The sequence below is a fragment of the Syngnathus leptorhynchus genome, chromosome 19, assembly GCF_054491065.1.
Source record: "Syngnathus leptorhynchus isolate UIUO chromosome 19, UIUO_Slep, whole genome shotgun sequence".
Classification (NCBI taxonomy): Eukaryota; Metazoa; Chordata; class Actinopteri; order Syngnathiformes; family Syngnathidae; genus Syngnathus; species Syngnathus leptorhynchus.
Genome location: NC_141213.1, coordinates 4255191 through 4267337, shown reverse-complemented (window position 1 = coordinate 4267337; position 12147 = coordinate 4255191). Strand labels below are relative to the sequence as shown.

The 12147-nt window shown below is 39.9% G+C and overlaps 2 protein-coding genes across 4 annotated transcripts in view; one reads left to right on the top strand and one right to left on the bottom strand.

Moving 5' to 3' along the window:
• Positions 1-240: 240 nt before the first annotated feature.
• selenoj (selenoprotein J) lies at positions 241-3883 on the bottom strand. The gene is made up of 10 exons (XM_085939736.1): positions 3646-3883; positions 3477-3543; positions 2783-2962; positions 2461-2559; positions 2306-2398; positions 2070-2226; positions 1834-1949; positions 1676-1753; positions 1302-1441; positions 241-527 (listed from the first exon to the last, which is right to left on the bottom strand). The coding sequence occupies exons 2-10, from the start codon at positions 3541-3543 to the stop codon at positions 429-431; spliced, it is 1029 nt and encodes a 342-aa protein (XP_085795862.1). The 5' UTR covers positions 3646-3883; the 3' UTR covers positions 241-428.
• Positions 3884-6081: 2198 nt separating this feature from the next.
• The window catches only part of vav3a (vav guanine nucleotide exchange factor 3a), a 30448-nt gene continuing 24382 nt past the window's right edge, over positions 6082-12147 (top strand). For 2 of the 3 annotated variants that reach the window (XM_085939133.1, XM_085939131.1), the window contains exon 1: positions 6082-6432. In XM_085939133.1, coding sequence (XP_085795259.1) covers positions 6226-6432 — 207 coding nt within the window. In that variant the 5' untranslated portion in view covers positions 6082-6225. Of the gene's footprint in view, positions 6433-11198; positions 11306-12147 lie in introns of those variants that run through there. The other variant, XM_085939132.1, reaches the window with a different exon arrangement.

Here is a 12147-nt window from a genome sequence, read left to right as displayed (position 1 = left end):
TTAAATGAAAATAAGAGTCAGCACTTTTTGGAAGGCAGAACAGCTCCTTTGAGGGAAGCATTATTTTCAGTCTCACGTTGTTCCAGTAGTAAATCTGCTCTTTCACTTCTCAATAACCAAACATGCTCCGTGGAGTGGAAAGACGAAAACCAAATGAATTCTTCACTTCAGCAGAAAAAAAAACCCAAAACATGTTTCCAGACGTTCAGAAACCTCAACTATCCATCTTGGGAACTTCAATTAAAACATCACCCACATGCAAGTAACACTATCCTTTATTAGCAGCTGATGTTTTTTTTGACACAACAAACAGATTCAAGTCTCGTTCAGTCGGAGACTTTTGAAACGAGACCGTCACGAACTGTCATTTCAAAGCACATCTGCAACTGAAGGAAAGTAACTTGCACTGAAAGCCCCCCAACTTCAATTTAAGCAGATTTTTGGAACATTTTTTCAACTAGCTCCAGCAGTCGGGGATATCTGAGCGTTCTTGTCTTCCAGGACTCGGGGATTCCTTGGAGGCCAGTCTGCAAAGACATCATTAAAACAAGATTGAGTGACACATATGAGGAACAAAAGTTGATCCTGGCTGAAACTCATTTCACAACATAGCACTTTTATGTTATGTAACCTCCAAAGTAGCACAACTCAAACTTGTGTTCTTTTTTTAAAGGCATTAAGGAGACAGAAGGCAAAAAAAACCAAAAAACAGTTGACTTAAGTCATTGTCCTGTTTACTGTGTCGTGTTCTTTGCTGAATTTCTTGGCAGGTTACGCAGCGTCATGCTGCTATGATGTCATTGTAGCTGACGCAGCTATCACCATCCCGCCCCCACATCGGAAATACGAGCCAGATCAGCGTTTACCCTTCCAAAATGGAGAAGTGAAATCAAGCAGGCCTGGAGCCCAAATCCAAAAGGTTTCCATACTTGATTAGAAATTCATGCTTTGTGATTCGGGTCGATTTTACCAGATGCATCCAAAACACAAATGCTTTTTGAATGATTTTTCTTGCCTTTCTGACAGCGTTTCCCTCAATGGAGTCGTTTTGACACGTTGCCATTTTAAACTGCACATTGTAAAAGCGTGACAATGAATGTAACATGCGTGTGTTTATTCGTAATGGGGAATGAAACTTATTGCATTCTAGAAAAAAAAAAAAAAAAATCCCCAGAGTGAGCAGCCTTGAGAATTTTAAGACAGGTTTGGAGTTTAAAAAAAAATACTAATAATTGCAGGATATTGGAGCGTGTGACTCGGATTCTGCTCTCCAGAATCCTCATAGTGGGTCGTTCCCAGACCTGTGCCCCGAAGCAAGCTCCGATGAAGGCAGCTCGGCTGGCGGTGCATCCCCCGCAGCGCATGGTGTCCCTGACGGCTTCATCCAATCGACTGGATGTCAGGACTCCATGTAGCGCTCCTTGGAACGCACCGGGCAAACCTGAACAAAAAAACCCCGCAATTTAGTTGAACATCATAATTTAGCCTCCCAGGGGCAAAATTTTTCACGAATATTTTATTGTCTCCACCTTGAGTCTTGTAAAATTTAAGACGGTTAACGCAGTAGGAAAGGGGGGAAATAAAAAGGCAGTTGAAAGGGGATCATTAGTGGGGAGATGAAAGGCTAGAACCAGAGGGGTGTGAGAATTTTGCCGTGTCATCAGATTAAATGTACCTCATGTGTTTGTAAAGAGAGCCGGTATGAGCTGCTGGGACGGCTTGGCCAGGTTTTTCTTCACCTCGTTGAGATGTGCTTTTCGTAAAGATATAAGTATTCTTGTGAATGATTTGAATGATCTGGATAGGATGCTTTTTAAAGACAAAGAATCTTACCAATGACTGCATTATCAAGCTCTTGAGGATTTTGTCTTTGTGGATCATTCAACTGAGCCAAAACTGCTTCCAGAGCTTTGGAACTTGGACCATTCAGAATAAAATGTTCCAAAAACCTGACCACATTCATAAAACAGACAAACCGGTTGAGGTTTACAACTTTCCCTCCAACGAGAAACCAAATGTTAAGAATGGAATGTCGTCATTGTTTTTTTTTTTTTTTCCTCTCTCCTTACCGAGCCGCAGCCAATGTCACAGCCACACATATGTCGTTATTTTGGGTCACCCGTATAACTTTTTCCACTTGGTCCAGCATTTCAGGTCGGCCGGCATAAAAAGCCACCAATGGGGCTAGCTTGGTAATGCCGTCCATTTGGCAGTCCTTGTCACAGCCTCAAAAAAAATAAATAAAATTACAATACGTCACAATGCAAATTAGCAGTCAGTAACGATTGTTGTTTTTAATATTTACCGGTTTCTTCTTTGCCGGAATCCACATTTTTTAAGAAAACCTTGATGCTTGCATGCCTCCATGGACCATCAATCGGAAGGACAGCTTTGGGGCCTAAAATTATTATTTTTTTTAATTATTTTTTGAACTTGGTAATGAGAGAACATTTACTGTACCTCCTTCCTTGCGGTAAGGATCATTGACTGGCAAGTCATACACTGTCCCCGGCCCAAAGAATTTGTAGATACGCTGAGTCAAATCCTTCACGTTGACACCTGCCGACACAAAAAAAAGTTTATATTGTTCAACATCGTAACCTGGTTCCTTCTGGAATTAATCAACAAGTTTTATTTTAGTATTTAGTCACAGTTTTGTTTTTGACAAGGAATTTGCTAATCGTCTTCTTTCCCAGCGGCGATGACACATTTGAAAATAATCTTTTAAAAAAACTGTTTTTACAACATATGACACATTGTCTCGCCTGACTCAGTTGTGTACCTCCACACTGACTCAACGATTCCAACAGGACGTAAGCTTGGTCTCCATAGCACGTCTGCTCGCCCGTCTTCCTGCGGTAAAAAGGATTTGCAGAGTCGGCACGAAACTCTGGTGTGGGTTCCAGGTCAGCGAGAACTTCTCGGAGTCTGTCTAGATTATAAATCCAGTGCATGGGCTGGGCTGCATTGGAGAACACACACATGCATTTGACACAGACACGGAAACTAAGAACATATCTGAGTCTACTTTGAAGGAAACTATCGGGAAACTGTAAGCTGCTCATTTTAGATATCGAGACGCCCTCCCCCACCTTTTTTTTTTTTTATCAGCTCGAACAGTTGCCTGTAGATGCACCCAACTTGTCTGCTTTTATGGCTTATTTAAAAGAGAAAAAAAATAAGCAATGATAATATTGAGTACCTAATAACTAATGTATACCCTTAACTTCCATTTTCACAATTTCCATGGCTTTTATTGTATAAAAATATATATAATCAAAATGTAATTGGCTATATGGTAAATTCATCTTCTACAGAGCTGGTACAACAAATACTGCGTATGCATTCTATTGATTATTACGTCGACTAATCGAATAATCGGGTAAACTTTTACTCTGCATTAAAGTGCATTGCAAAACCATGGCGATGATGTATTTAGAGATAAAAACAACTTTTCTCAGCACATTTTATCTTACCTGCTGCATCTGCTACCGCGGCCCCTATAACGGCCCCAAGGGCTCTGTGTTGCATACTCATGGCCATCTGCTTTCAACAAAATTGGAAAAACAACAACTCAAGTTAAATACTGCAATCCTATGGGTGTTTTCGGACCTGACTGAGTTCGATAGTAACACTGGTACGGACCTTTTGTGCAGGTGTGAATACACGCAAACGAATCCTGGTGCGGATTAAAGAAACGGCGGTTCGCTTCAGGTGTGAACACAAACGGCGTAGATCCGAATCAACAACCAAATATGCAGAGCAGGAATGCAACACGGAAGACTCATATGTTTTGCTCCGTTTCCGGGTCTGTGTCCAATGGGAGCACAGATCGTCACAAATGTGGGTGTGTTTGCAAAATGTATTCTAAATAGGAAACAAAAAAAATTAAATCTGCTTTTGATCCGGACCAAAGAAGCGGACTACAGGACTTTTCTGGTCTGAATACACCCTATGACAACCAAAATAATAATAATAATAATAATAATAATAATAATAATAATAACAACAACAACAACAATAACAATAACAATAACAATAACAATAACAATAACAATAACAATAACAATAATAATAATTACCAAAAAAACATGAGCCTCTCAATATTAATGCTAGTTATATAAATTATAAATTGTTAGTGCAATAATCCTTTACCTTTGGGTCTCTTTGTGACTTTGGTGTTCACTTGATGTCTTTTGACGTGATGCATTTTCCGCCCCTTAAAAAGTAGGCGGAGTGTACCACCGCCTGATAACGAAACTCCAATGACAAAATAGAGGATGTGCTAAGTTAAGTCAAATATATCATAGTGATGCTTTTATGTCATCCATTTTTAAACCCTCCAGCTCAATAGTGACAAATGCTGCATATTGAAGTAGCTTTCAGACTCTCCAGATGATGACTGGAAGTCATTTTGATGCGTCATGTTCACCTTCCACTCCATTGCCTCCATCCTGATGCTTTCCCAGCTGATCCCCATTGGTGATTCCACTCGGATGAGACCCGCAAGGCCTGTCCCAGATCACTCTTGGGGGAATCCCAGGCCATTTATTTCTCTGATGGTCCTTTCAGCAAACAGAATAGACTCACCCAATCAATTGTAGTTCATAACAATGAACACAAATAAAGTCAGGGTCACTGAAAAATGTCAGACTGGCAAATAATCCATCCGTAATTTTGGTTGATGTTTATTTTCACCAAATTTGACTTCACTAAAGTTGAATTAAAACATATTTAAAAAAGACCAAGGTTAAAACGCACTTGGGGAAACCTTCGGCTCCCGTCCTGCATTAATCCAACGAATGCCGATAATCCTCCCGCTTCCAGTACGCTTGAGGAAAGTGTAACAGGAGAACGGTGCTAAGACACACATCAGCTTCCGGCCGCCTGTCACCTCTTCTGTCATCTGTGCTATGCCGGCCATGCAACCGCTTGGAAGATAGCAGCAGATGACTGGAAGTTAACAAAGACTCGCCTGGGTCAAAAAACAGCTGATTTCTATTGAAACTTTAAAAAACTGTATGAGCTACATGTGAGAAATAGAGCAGGGATGAGAAGTTCTAGCTCTTGGCTGTTTTTCTCCAACAGTATAGATAATCTGTGGGCTAATCTGCACATGCATTGTTTCCACAAGGCCGTACGCTCAGCTGCTGTTTATAAATGCAATTCGAGGGATTTGTTGTCACACATTGTGCACTTTTTTGCCTGCCGTTTCTTGAACTTACACAGTTGTGGTTATTTTTTTTTTTTCTTGATCTCATTTCTTTACTGGAAACAAGTGGGTATAGCTCAGTTCATGTGATTAGCTAAACATAAATATTGAGAGTGTATAGCACACACATTTTAAACTTCTAGTATTTCTGTATTTTCCATCATTATTCTGTATCAATATCTACCGAAAGGGTTCTTCCCCAGCCTCGACACGTATCAATTTAATCAGCGTTAATAGGCAGCGAGCGTTAATGAGCTTGGTAGTGGACAAATTCTGAATGACCTTTTTGTCATCGTACAATGCCGTAAACAGGAACCGCTGTGTTGGAAACAATGGTGTCGTCTGACTGTTAATTGACGCTGGTAGGGTGTAGTAGATGGATGGGGAAGGAGCTCTAAATGGCTTTCATTGTCAAAAGATATCATGCATATGGGGGCAGTGACAATTTGTGAGATGGTGTATTTCATCCGGAAAGAAAGTCATAGAAAGCAGCCGTTCACAATCTACAACTAGATTTTGGCATAAATGGCTGTCCAAATGAAAAAATGATTTGTTGTTGTTGTAGAACTTCACAGCATCATACTGTTAGAAATTTTCTACAATTTTGGAGTGACCCGCTTGAGAAATATACTCGAGTATCGGGAAGAAAGTATTGACACTTTCCATCCTGCAGATATTATGCACAATATCAGGGGAGGTAAAATTCTGAGCGTGTTCTCTGTCTTCTGCAATGTAATGCAGTGTCAAGCGGAAGAGGATGAGGGGGAGGGAAGAGAGAGAGAACGAGGGAGGGAGAAATCGAGTGAGAGAGATCGAGTGGGTGCGCTCCATCCAGTCATACGAGCACACAAGGCTGTCAACCACACATCGACTGCGGCCCATTTATGCGCGACTCTTGTCCTGCTCCATTTTCATCGGGTTGGAACATGGACGCGCTCTAAAAGGAAGCGCACTTTCCTAAGATTGTCGAATACGCTTAATTATTTTTTTTTGTCGCTCAAGTGAGAATAGTAATGATGGAGTATTGGAGGCAATGTGCGCTATGGCTGATTAACTGCAAGGTGCTTCCAGCGAACCATCGGGTTACGTGGGAGACTGCGCAGGTATTCGATTTGGCCCAAACGCTCCGGGATGGAGTGCTTCTTTGCCATCTCCTCAATAATCTCAAACCCCATTCGATCAACCTAAAGGAGATCAACCTGCGACCTCAAATGTCACAGGTAAGATGAGAGTAAAACATATTGCTGTCAAACTGAAGCGCGGCGCCATCACCAGACTTCCTTAACATTGACGCTACTTGAAGGGTCCCTTAATTTGTTAGCAAACTAACACACGTAAAATAACATATTTTGCAACGCATATGGGTATAAAAGAGTAGTTTGAGAATTCGGCGTGATATAACAAACGATCTGGATTATTGCTTTAAGAAATGATTAACTTTGGCTCCAATGTGGGTGCATATTACTCATTATAATACCGCCTCCGCTATTTCACGATATAACGGATCATCCCCATCGTATTGGTCAACGTTTTATGAGACACACATTGTTGTTAGGGTGGAAACAAACTTTCAATGTGATATTAATTAAGTAAACCCAATTTGGTGCTCAAGTTACATCAAACCCATTTATTGTAACAATCCCGAAAGTCTGTTAACAATTCCATTTGGTTGTTTTATATTTCTTTGGTAAACTTTGAACAATCACATTAAAATGTTCCCCAGTTTATGGTGGATGAAGACAGTGGATAATGACAAAATGTGATTTGGATTATTTTTTTTTTTCTCTCGACAAGACTCAAAGTAACAATCATCAAGTTTACTGCCAATAGTCTAGTCATCATGGAAAACAAAAGCTGAGAGATGTCTATGTGTTGTCTATACTAGTTGGAATGATAGAGTTATGGCCACATGTTTCCTATTTGTCAGATAGCATCTGCTTCAATAGCCAGAGAGGGAGCCAGATTAATATTGAGTGTTGTATTCCGTGACCACACACAGCGCTTGCAAAACGTCTAAGCCTGCCGAGCAACTTTAGTCACACACGCTAAGAACCAGTTGAAATCGAAAATATCATTTGTATTGATGTCGTGCCACGTGGATGGAGAGTCGTATTAGGCCCGTTTCCTGGAAAAGCTCTCCAAACACAATGACCACAGTGGCTGGGTCAATATAATACGCAGTTAGGTCTCTCACAATCAAACAGCTCCAGCAGGTCAAGTGGACAATTTAAATCCGCATTTGCAATTATAATGACATCAACGAGTCATGGATCTTTCTACCTAAGCAAAACTTGATTGAGCTTGAAAGAGATGAAGCATTTACTTGCAGCTAATAGTACCGAGCCATTATTAGTGTGAGTCATGACATAATGCTGTAAAAAGAACTGTACTGTCCTGTTCATGCACAGTGCATGACTTGACTCCAATTGGGCTATTTATAGCCACTTTCTTTTATGCATGGCCGTGTTTATGCATGTAGAGCGAAATTAGTGTGCTAACATAGTTGCAAATGACATATAGTGCAAGTTAATGAATACATGATGTCATCTTTTGCTATTTCATGTAACATCCTTCTAATATTAATATAGAATAGACTTTGGTCATCAAGATTTAGTTGGAAATCAGTGTCAGCTTCTCTCATAGCCACATAATTGGGGGTGGAGTTTAATTTCCCCTTTTTTGTGTGTGCATTATTCATGAGGGCCCCCTGGCAGCTTTTTTCTCATTGGCCAATAACAACACATGTGACGCCACCGTGGCCTTAAACCCATGGGGACCCTCGAGATGGAAAGACAAAAGCAGTGATGGGACTGGCCAACAAAGAAACTGTCTGGGTCCCCCTCCCCTATGGACTCATATATCCAAAAAGAACTCTGAATGGGTTGTTGTCCCAACTTGGTTGCGTAATTAAAGCATCAGAGGCTCAAGAGGTTTGGATTTTGCCATTGCTTGTTTTAACTGCAACATTTTCATTTGACTAGAAAGAGTTCCAATACAGCCCAATTCCTACGCTTGGGAAGTTGCTGTTACCTTGTTGTCCAACAACACAAGATTGTCGCAAGTATTACAACAGCTGAACACATCTCCCACACAGAGCAGCAGCAAAAAAAAAAAAATCAGGAAACAGAATAGAGGAAGGAAATGAAACTAAACATGCCCTCAATAAAGCTCAGCCCAAAGCAGCGACATGTCAGACACAATGAAACGAAAAAGCCGCCTTCTCGTCACACTAAGAAAAGAAAGAAAAAAAAAACAATAGTACAAAACCGCCTTCTATGGTTTAATCTTCATTTTTGGAAAGTGAACGCGGGAAGATGCAAAAGGGTCTAACGAGCATCAAACAGAGTAGGAAAAGTACATCGAGGTGCTTTAGTATATCAACACATTCCTAACCTACAAAAGAGATGGTATAATGACATCATCTCAATATTTATGAATGATCAGATGTGTGGTGGCCTTCACAGCAGGTAGCTCAGCAAGTGCCACAATACAAAATACTGTCGCCGATGCACATTACTTTTGTACACTTTGTGAACAGCGTAATACATAATAAATGCTCCCTATGTATATTTAATCAAGACGACACCAAAAAAAAAAAAAATAAATCTCTGATGCCAAAGTCTGTGAAAACGTCGAGTGAGCTCTGCTTCAAAACGTTAGAAGCAGACGTTTGATGATGGTTTGTTCCGCAGTGTCACCTCAATTCCATGCATGCGCATACGCTGCTCTATGCACAGTGACTTGCGTATAATTATTATGGAAGACAAGATTACGTTGTTTTGTGCATGTTAGCTGCACATGCACAGAGCGTAGTGAACTTTCATTCTATCACCAAGGCAACAACCCTGTGCTGTGGTCAGCCTCTAAAAACCGGCTCCAGTAAATGACTGGAATTTTATGAGGAGAAATTCAAGGTGGTGAGTTTATATGCAATGAATATTATGTTACATAGCATGACGGGGTTGAATTTGATTAAGAAAAATCAATACGGGCTAACCATTATAGTCTCTATTGAAAGCAGAGTCAAAGGCTCTTATCTCAAATGACTCTGAAAATTATCCAGTGATATTGATTTAAAAATAGAAAAAAGAAATTCAAGAAGGCAAACATCCCAAAAACAAAAACACCATATCGAATGAATGGCAAAGCCTCGTGCATCTCAGTAGATTATTGATCCCATGGGGGACATTCATGGACAAAGCAAAGTGATGGATGACCTTTTGTCAATATCGGAAGTGGAAATTCCCTTATTGGTGTAATGAAGAATCGAAGTTGTACTTAATTGACACACCTGTACAATCGAATAAAAATACAAAGTAGTTGAAAGAAATTACAATTGTACATTGGATTTTCAATCAACTAAAACTACATGAGATGGCTTCTTGTCACAAACTGGATTCATATCACACATAGTGGCCGTAATTCATATCCATCTACGAGTGGGGGTTGGGCTTCGGGTTTTGTGTAGAAGTGAAAGTGTGTGTGTGTGTGTGTGTAGGGGTCACAGGGGTTAAAAGTAGGATTTCATGGAAAATGGCTTTGGACATATTTATTGGCAGCGTGGGGGAGGTGGCATACTGGGAAGTGTGTGTGTTTCCTGATCGTATTAACATGTAGAAAACTGAGAAGCACGGAGAATTGTATATTATATTTATTATCTATTGACACAACAGCAGGTACACATACTGTATATATATTTGAACAATTTGATGCTCACTGATGTAAATGAGACGTGAGCCATCTATATATGTTGCATGGAAGCGCCGTGACAAGCTTTTAGTTGCCGCAATCGATTTAACAATTGGATGGCTTACATTTTGGAGGCGGTAATGTCCCTCTGCTGTTAAAAAAAAAAAAAAAAAAAAAAAAAACGCTGGTGAAGTGCTTGATTGATTCTCAGTTGTGCGGCTCTAAAACTGCATTAACAAATGGAATTGATCACGGTTAGTCTTCAGCTTCTCTCAATTCTAAGAAAGCATCTCAACCAAAAGAAGAGGCTTTAGCTCACATTGACCCTGAAACGTGCAAAGTCAAATGTAATGTCAGGCCATGGCCCGGCTGTCTCTCGGGTCCTTGCAGTGAACCCGACGCGAAAAAAAAACAAAACAGTTTTATCAGCGTCTTCGTTTGTGCAGCACCTCTCATTTCCTGCTTAGACGGCAGACAAAGACTCATGTCAAAACTGCAATCTGGTGGCTTCAAATGTCTGTCAAAAAAAAAAAAGCTTGATAGAAAATCATATAGGATATAAATGGGCCCAAGCCTAATTTATCTTTACAGATTGATTTCCTTGAACAAAAAAAAAAAAAATAGATTGCCACGCTAAAATAGAGACAAGCCTTTAGCCGTGCAGCCATGCAGCGAGCGTACACAAACTGGATTTCATTACGCTCGACAATACGCGCAGGGGCCATAAAAAGGCTTCAGCTTGTTGCTATGGAGCTTGGACGTACGTGTATGAAGGAATACATAAGTGGAAACTGGATCTGTATTGAGGACACAAAGCATATAAAAAAAGAGCAGCAGTGAGACGACTTGACTCTCAGGCCTCGTTTTGTGTTTGATATTCCAGATGCTTGGGCTAAGATTAAATAGAGTGGTGGGATTTAAAGCTCTTTACACTATTCTTTATAAATGTTGTGCTTCTACCTCCCCCATCCCCCATTATGAAATACAATAATACCAACAAAAGTCTTCATTCTGCTTTGTAGCGGTAATTTTAGTCACATGATCGCAACAGATTGATTTTGAGCTTGTACCTGCATGATGCATTTGAATTTTTTTTTTTTTTTTAAATGCAAATAAATAGGTTATCCAGCTCTAATCCTACACAAGAAGTGGAATAATAAATAAAGAAGTGGCTATCAACTTCTTTGGTCAAAGAACCAGATCAAAGATCAAAGCATGTTAACCAATCACCTTTCAGTTCATCGTCATGTGAGTGACTAAAAAGGCACTCACTTAAAAATAGTACAACATTTTGATGAGCAGTTCTCTAAGCAAGGTGTTTTTTTTTTTAAATCTGTGATTTAGTTTAAATTTTGCCGACAGATGCCTCATCTTTTGCATTGGAGATCAGGTCACTTCAAATCGGTAAGACTAACGTCATGAATAATTTCGTGCTCGTGTGTGTGATCACATTATTAAGTGTGCATTAAAAGGCAACACGTTTTTCCCTAGCTTTTTTTCAACAATGATGGTTTGTTTTCCGAATCTCAGGAGCTTTGCTTATTTCTTCTCGACAGATTGCTAACAGCTCCTCCGAATGAGATGTGCTCATATTGCTGCAAGATGTTTGTCTTAAATATTTTTCTATTTTCAAACTGCCAGTGTATTGAGCCTAAAATAAGTCTGCTAGCCAAATCCTAACAAAAAAAAAATAGAACAAAACAATTGATCAACAATATCATTTTTATTTTTTTTACTTTTGCTGTCTTACATTGGGTTTACTATTAATCCTGCCAAAGTTCTTCTTTGACTTCCCCTCAACTATCCTCAACTCATTGCAGCCGGCCTGACACACTGTGCTTCATAAGTACCGCGTGAAGCTGCTTCCCTTAGATAATATACAGAATCCCGAGAGACTCTCCAGAGACTGTAGGCTGACAAGATGTGCTTGTCTGATAAAATAGACCGATGTGCACAAACGTAAAACATCCAATAATACACTTGCAGCTGGTTTCATCCGGAGCTCATTGGTTTAGGTGCCGCTTGATGTCTTCAGAAGGAAATTCAGTTGGACTATTTCATATTTTATGCATCACTTGGAAAAATCTCATTATGAGGGGAGGTGCGTTGTGAATAATAGAATAATGCGGCCGCTTTTCTCCTTCAATGGAGCAGTGTTTAGCTCAATTTGAAAAACACACTTCATTTATATTCATCAAATCCCGTGTTCAATTATACATCCGATTCTTGATTTGATCGACGCAGTG